This window comes from Aethalodelphis obliquidens, unplaced genomic scaffold (assembly GCF_003676395.1).
Source record: "Aethalodelphis obliquidens isolate GAN/ISIS:26980383/991018 unplaced genomic scaffold, ASM367639v1 scaffold272, whole genome shotgun sequence".
Lineage (NCBI taxonomy): Eukaryota > Metazoa > Chordata > Mammalia > Artiodactyla > Delphinidae > Aethalodelphis > Aethalodelphis obliquidens.
In genome coordinates this window covers 642-7,637 of record NW_020838186.1, presented here as the reverse complement: position 1 = coordinate 7,637, position 6,996 = coordinate 642, and the positions used below count along the sequence as shown (strand labels likewise).

Below are 6,996 nucleotides of genomic sequence, written 5' to 3'. Positions count from 1 at the left end.
GTGTTAGGGTACGGGTTAGTGTTAGTGTACGGGTAAGGATTAGGGTACGGGTTAGGATAAGGGTTAGGGTTAGGTTTAGGGAATGGGTACAGTTTAGGGTACACATCAGGGTACGACAACGGGTTAGGGTACGTGTTAGGGTATGGTTTAGTGTTAGTGTATGTGTTAGGATTAGGGTACGGGTTAGGGTTAGGGAACAGGTACGGTTTCGTCTACAGGTTAGAGTATGACAGCGTGTTAGGGTTAGGATACGTGTTAAGGTATGGGTTAGTGTTAGTGCATGGGTTAGGATTAAGGTACGGGTTAGGGTATGGTTTTTTGTTAGGGTTAGGGTTAGCGTTAGGGAACGGGTACTGTTTATGGTACTGGTTAGTGTATGACAATGGGTTAGGGTTAGAGTCTGTGTTAGGGTATGGGTTAGTGTTAATGTACGGGTTAGGATTAGTTTGTGTGTTAGGGTATGGTTTAGTGTTAGGTTTAGCGTTATGGAAAGTGTACGGGTTAGGGCACAGGTTAGGGTATGACAACAGGTTATGGTTAGGGTACCTGTTAAGGTTAGGGTTTGGACACGGGTTAGTGTAAGGTTTAGGGTTAGGGTTAGGGTTAGGCTACGACAATGGGTTAGGGTTAGGGTACGTGTTAGTGTTAGTGTTTGGGTTATTATTAGGGCATGGCTTAATGTAAGGGTTAGGGTTACGGTTAGGGTTAGGGATCGGGTACGGTTTAGGTTACAGTTTAATGTAAGACAACAGCAGCCTTTGGGGGTTTATCCGGGCATATTCAGCTCTAGTGTATAAACGAGGAACACCACTGGCAGGAAGGTCTGTTTCCCTAGTTACCAGAATGGGGAAAGCAAAAGTGCTACCGCACAATGGCCATTACCTGCAACAGCATCTTTAAAACCTGTGCTAATCGTCACTTCATATGCACAAGTACTGGAGGGCTGTAAATGAAACCTGCCCTCAAAATGTCTTGAGTGGTGTAATGGCCAAAATATTTCAAAATGTGGCACATACTTCAAGAAAACCATTTGAAGAGGTAAGTTGTTCTCACAGTTTGAAGAAAAAAAGGACATGCCTGAAAGCTCAATTTCAAGGGTTTATGAGATGCATGCAAATCCAGCCACAAAGAGGTATCAGCTCACAGCAGTCAAAATAAAAATTAGCAGAAAAACTACAAACAATAAATGCTGAGGGGTTATGGAGAAGTGCATACCTTCAACTTTAAATGGGGTGTAACCTGGTAAGAGTCACAGAATGGAGGTGCCTTTACAAGGTAAACATTTGGCTACCATATGATCCAGCAGGCCCACTCCAGGGCCTATAACCGAAGAAGACAGAACTGGAAAGACACAGGCAGGCAAATGTGCATTGCAGCAGTATTACAATAGCCAAGACATGGAAGCAACGAAAAGTCCATCAACAGATGAGTGGACAAAGAAGAACTTGTACATGTACAGATGGAATACTAGCCAAGGAAAAAAATGACGCAGTGCTATTGGCAACACCATAGATGAGTCTAGAAGTAATCACGCAACTTGTAGTAAGTCAGAAAGTGAAAGACACATATCCTATGATATCACTTATAGGTGTTACCTAAAAATTTACACCGGTGAAGATATTTTCACAGAGAAAGGCAATCACAGATTTATTAAACAAACTTATGGTTCACCAATGGAAAGGTGTGCGGATTGGATACATTGGGATGTTGGTGTTAACGGAGATATACAAACACAGGTGAAGTATATAATCACCAAAACCCTACAGAATACCAAGAGAAGACCACTCAACACTGTGTCATAACCTACATGGGAAAAAGGTCCAAAGAACAATAGATATATGTATATGTGTAAAACAACCACATCCTGCACACCTAGAACAAGCAAAACATTGTAATCACAGTTGCTGTGATAAAAAATTAAATTAAAAAAACAAACAAGAAATAGTGAGATATAAACTTAAGGGTCTTTTTCCTGGCACATTGCATTCTAATTTACATCCTAGAACACGACTTCCCGTAAGGCTCTGTTGACCTAGTAACCAGATTTGTTAAGGAGAATTGCTGCCGCCTTGTGCCCCTTTCACACAACAACAGCTCTAAACCCAGAGCTAATCTTTACTTGATATTCAAAATAATTCCAGGCCTGTAAATGACACCTGCCCGCTAAACAAACTTTTGGGTCGTAAATCAAGCAAAAAAATAAAAAGACGTGCACATTTCAAAGTGACGATTTCAAGAGGCATATTTTACGCACATTTTGTCTTCTCTTTCTTTTTCTTTCATTTTTTCTGTTAAGAAAAAGGGCATGGGCGCGCGTGTGCGGGAGGGGGCGGGTGGGGAAGGATCGCCAGCGAGATCCTGAGGCGAGGCTCGCGCGCCCGCCCCCGCCCTGGCCCCCAGCTCCCACCCGGTCGGCCCGGCTCAGCCATGATCAAGGCGATCCTCATCTTTAACAACCACGGGAAGCCGCGGCTCTCCAAGTTCTACCAGCCCTACAGTGAAGATACACAACAGCAAATCATCAGGGAGACATTCCATTTGGTATCTAAGAGAGATGAAAATGTTTGTAATTTCCTAGAAGGAGGATTATTAATTGGAGGATCTGACAACAAACTGATTTATAGACATTATGCAACATTATATTTTGTCTTCTGTGTGGATTCTTCAGAAAGTGAACTTGGCATTTTAGATCTAATTCAAGTATTTGTGGAAACATTAGACAAGTGTTTTGAAAACGTCTGTGAACTGGATTTAATTTTCCATGTAGACAAGGTTCACAATATTCTTGCAGAAATGGTGATGGGGGGAATGGTATTGGAGACCAACATGAATGAGATTGTTACACAAATTGATGCACAAAATAAACTGGAGAAATCTGAGGCTGGCTTAGCGGGAGCTCCAGCCCGTGCTGTATCAGCTGTAAAGAATATGAATCTTCCTGAGATCCCAAGAAATATTAACATTGGTGACATCAGTATAAAAGTGCCAAACCTGCCCTCTTTTAAATAAAAAATTTAAAAGGCCACTCCCAGGTAAAATCCGGGGGAAATGTCATCTAAGTTTACCATGCAGTTGTTTACCAAAAATAGAGGAGGAGAGGCTTAACTTTTGCTCTTGGATTTAAGTCAAGGTACTGTATAGAAGTTATGTAAAACCAGTATGGAAGTTCATTGTTGCTTTTCTTGTTCAGTGATTTTGAAGAATTTGAGTAGTTACAGTGTGATTTTTTTCTTTATTTTCTAAACTGCATTCCTATGGCCACCTAAGGCATGCCTCTATGTATTGGCTACTACAGTATTTTGAAAAGTGTTTGGGACATTTCTTTAAATTATGTATAACCCAAAATGTTGGTGTTTTGTATGGATCACAAATACAGCATTCCTTAATTCTTTCTGTTATTTGTCAGAATTGTTATTTAAAGAACGAAGTATGTATTGCATGAAAACATTATGACCTTTTTCTCTTAGTTTAAATAAACTCCAAGGTAACTGGAAAAAAAAAAAAAAGAAAAGAAAAAGGGCATGGAAAAATGCTAAACATCAGAATTAATAAAGCCATGCAAATCCAGTCTACAAAAACTTTCACCTCACAGCCGTCAGAATGATCATCAGCAAAAAAAGTCTACAAACAATAAATGCTGAAGGGATTTCAGAGAAATGTGTACCCTCTAGCTGCTGTTGGGATGTAACCTGGTAACAGCCAGTAGTGAGAACAGAATGGAGGTGCGTTTAAAGGTAGAAATTGAGCTACCATGAGATCTGGTAGGCCAATTGATGGGCCTATGTCCTGAGTAGACCAGAATCAAAAAGACACAGGCTGGCAATCCTGCACTCTGGCAACATGTACAATAGCCAAGACTTGGAAGAAACCAAAATGTCCATCAACAGAAAAATGCAAAAAGAAGAAGTGGTCGATGTACACAATGGAATATTATCCATGGAAAACTATGAAACAGTGCCGTTGGCAACACCATACTAGGATCTACACATAATCACCCAACATAAAGTAAGAAACAAACCGAAAGACAGATATCCTATGACATCACTTATAGGTGTTACCTAAAAATTGATACCCATGAAATTATTGCCAAGAGAAGGACACACATGGATTCAGGAAACAAAAGTATGTTTAACCAAATGGAAATGTTAATCAAAAGTCTGTTTAATAAATCTGTGATTGCTTTTCTCTGTGGAAATATCTTCATTGGTATAAATTTTGGGGTAACACCTACAATGGATATCATAGGGTACGTGTCTTTTGCTTTCTGACTTACTTCAAGTTGTGTGATTACCTCCAGAGTCATTACCTCCAGAGTACAGCTTACCTATTCAAATGGTTTCTTAAAGTATGCGCCATATTTTGAATGTTTTTGGCCATTACCTCCTTCAACCGTTTGGTTGGCAGGGGTCGTTTATAGCCCTGCAGTCCTTGGGAATATGAATTGACCTTTAGCACAGGCTTTAAAGCCGCTGTGGCGGCAAAGGGCCACGGGGCGGCAGCATTTCTACATTCCCCACTCTGGTTACTAGGGAAACAATACGCCTCTGAAGTCGTGTTCCTTGTTTGTACATTACAGTGGAATGTGTATGAATAAACACCCAAAGCATATGTCTCCTTACTTAGGTTTGTTTTTTATATTTAATTTATATTTTTTATCAGAGTAATAGTCCATTGCATACATGGACCACTTCTTTTGTATGCACTCATGTGTTGATGGACATTTTGGTTGTTCAAAGTCGTGGCTAGGGTAAAAAGTGCTGCCTCGTAAGTATGTCAGCCTGTGTCTTTTTGATTCTGGTCTTCTCGGGGTATAGGCCCAGTACCGGGCCTACCAGATCATATGGTAGCTTAATTTTTACCTTTAAACGCACCTGCTTTCTGTTCTCACTACTGGCTGTTACCATTTGATATCCCACCAGCAGCTACAGGCTACACAGTTCTCTAAAACCCCTTGAGCATTTACTGTTTAAGATTATCTGCTGATGATCATTCTGTCTGTTGGCAGGTATACGTTTTCGTAGACTGGATTTGCATGTCTTCATTAATTCCTGAGGTTAAGCTTTTTCCATGGCCTTCTTTGCTGAACAAGAAAAAAAGAAAGAAAGGGAAAAATGAGTTAACTAGGCCTCTTGAAATTTTCTCCTTGAAAGGTTGCCCTTTCTGAATTTTTAGGTAGATGTTCCAACCCAGGTATTTCTGAGGGCAGGTGTCGCTTACAGGCCTGCAATTCTTGTGAATATAATGGGACCCTTAGCCCTGTCTTTAAAGCTGCTTTGGCAGGTGGCGGTCACCAGGCTGCGGCATTTCTCCATTCTTAAATCTGGTTACTAAGTCAACAGAGACTTCCTGGAAGCTGTGTTCCAAGGTTGTATGTTAGGATGGAATGAGCCAGGAAGCACCCCCATAGTTTTATGCCCCATTATTTCTTGTTCGTTTTTTTAATTTAATTTTTATTTTTTATCACAGCAGGTTTGATGATGATGTTTTGTGTGTTCTACGTGAGCCAGATGTGTGTGTTTCTGGCACCGATACATATATGTATTCATCCTGGGATCCATTAGCCATGTAGGTTATGACACAGTGTTGAGTAGTCTTCTCTTGGAATTCTGTAGGTCTTTGGCGATTATATATTTCACGTGTGTTTGTATACCTCTGTCGACCCCAATATCCTAATATATCCAATCTTTACAACTTTCCAATTGGTTAAGCATAAGTTTGTTTAATAAATCTGTGATTCCTGTTATCTGTGGAAATATCTTCGTTGGTATCCATTTCTAGGTAACACCTATAATTGATATCATAGGATATGTGTCTTTCGCTTTGTGACTTACTTCAAGTTGTGTGATCGCCTCCAGAGTCATCTACGGTTCTTCAAACTGCTTCGTTTCATGTTTTCTCCATGGCTCATATTCCATCTGTACACGTGCCAGTTCTTCTTGGTCCATTCGTATCTTGATGGACTTTTTGGTTGTTTCCATGTCTTGGCGATTGTAATACTGCTGCAGTGCAGTTTTGCCTGAATGTGTCATTCCACTTCCGTCTTCCTAGGTTATAGGCCAAGGAGCGGGCCTGCGGGATCATATGGTATCTCAGTGTTTACCTTTTAAGGGCTGCTCCATTCTCTTTTCATTAGTGGCACTTACCAGTTTACGAGCCACTTAAAGGTGAGAGTGCATTTGCTCACAACCTCTTCAGCATGTATTCTTTGCTGAGGGTCATTCTGACTGGTGTGAGCTGATACCATTTTGTGGCTGGATTTGCATGTGTCGAATAATTCCTTATATTGAGCTTATAGCCCTGCCTTTTTTATTGTTTTTTAAAGAGTGAGTACAGCTTACCTATTCAAATAGTTTCTTGAAGTATGCGGCATATTTTGAATTTATTTTGCCATTACCTCCCTCAACACATTTTGCTGGCAGGTGTCATTTATAGCCCTGCAGTCCTTGTGAATAGGAAGTGACCTTTAGCACGGGTTGTAAAACTGCTGTTGCGGCAAACGGCCACAGGGCGGCAGCATTTCTACATCGCCTACTCTAGTTACTAGGGAAACAGTACCTTCTGGGAAGTAGTGTTCCTTGGTTGTAAATTAGAGTGGAATGTGCCCGGATAAACACACAAAGCTTATGTCTCCTTAGTTATGTTTGTTTTTTATATTGACTGTATTTATTGTATCGGAGTCATACTCCGTTGTGTACACGGACCACTTCTTTTTCGTGCATTCATCGGTTGATGGACATTTTGGTTGTTCCAAGTCGTGGCTAGGGTAAATAGTGCCGCAGTGTAGGACTGTCAGCCTGTGTCTTTTCGATTCTGGTCTTCTCAGGTGATAGAGCCAGTAGTGGGCCGACCAGATCATACGGTAGCTCAATTTTTACCTCCTTTCTGTTCTCACTACTGGCTGTTACCATTTGACATCCCAGCAGCAGCTAGAGGGTATACAGTTGTCTGAAACCCCTTGAGCATTTATTGTTTGGAGATTTTCTGCTGATGATCATT

General features: G+C 40.9%; 1 protein-coding gene across 1 annotated transcript; it reads left to right on the top strand.

The window, feature by feature from the left end:
* The first annotated feature begins 2,309 nt into the window (after window positions 1-2,309).
* LOC113616625 (AP-3 complex subunit sigma-1) lies at window positions 2,310-3,393 on the top strand. Its single transcript, XM_027100047.1, has one exon. The coding sequence runs from the start codon at window positions 2,428-2,430 to the stop codon at window positions 3,007-3,009; it is 582 nt and encodes a 193-aa protein (XP_026955848.1). The 5' UTR covers window positions 2,310-2,427; the 3' UTR covers window positions 3,010-3,393.
* Window positions 3,394-6,996: the final 3,603 nt, after the last annotated feature.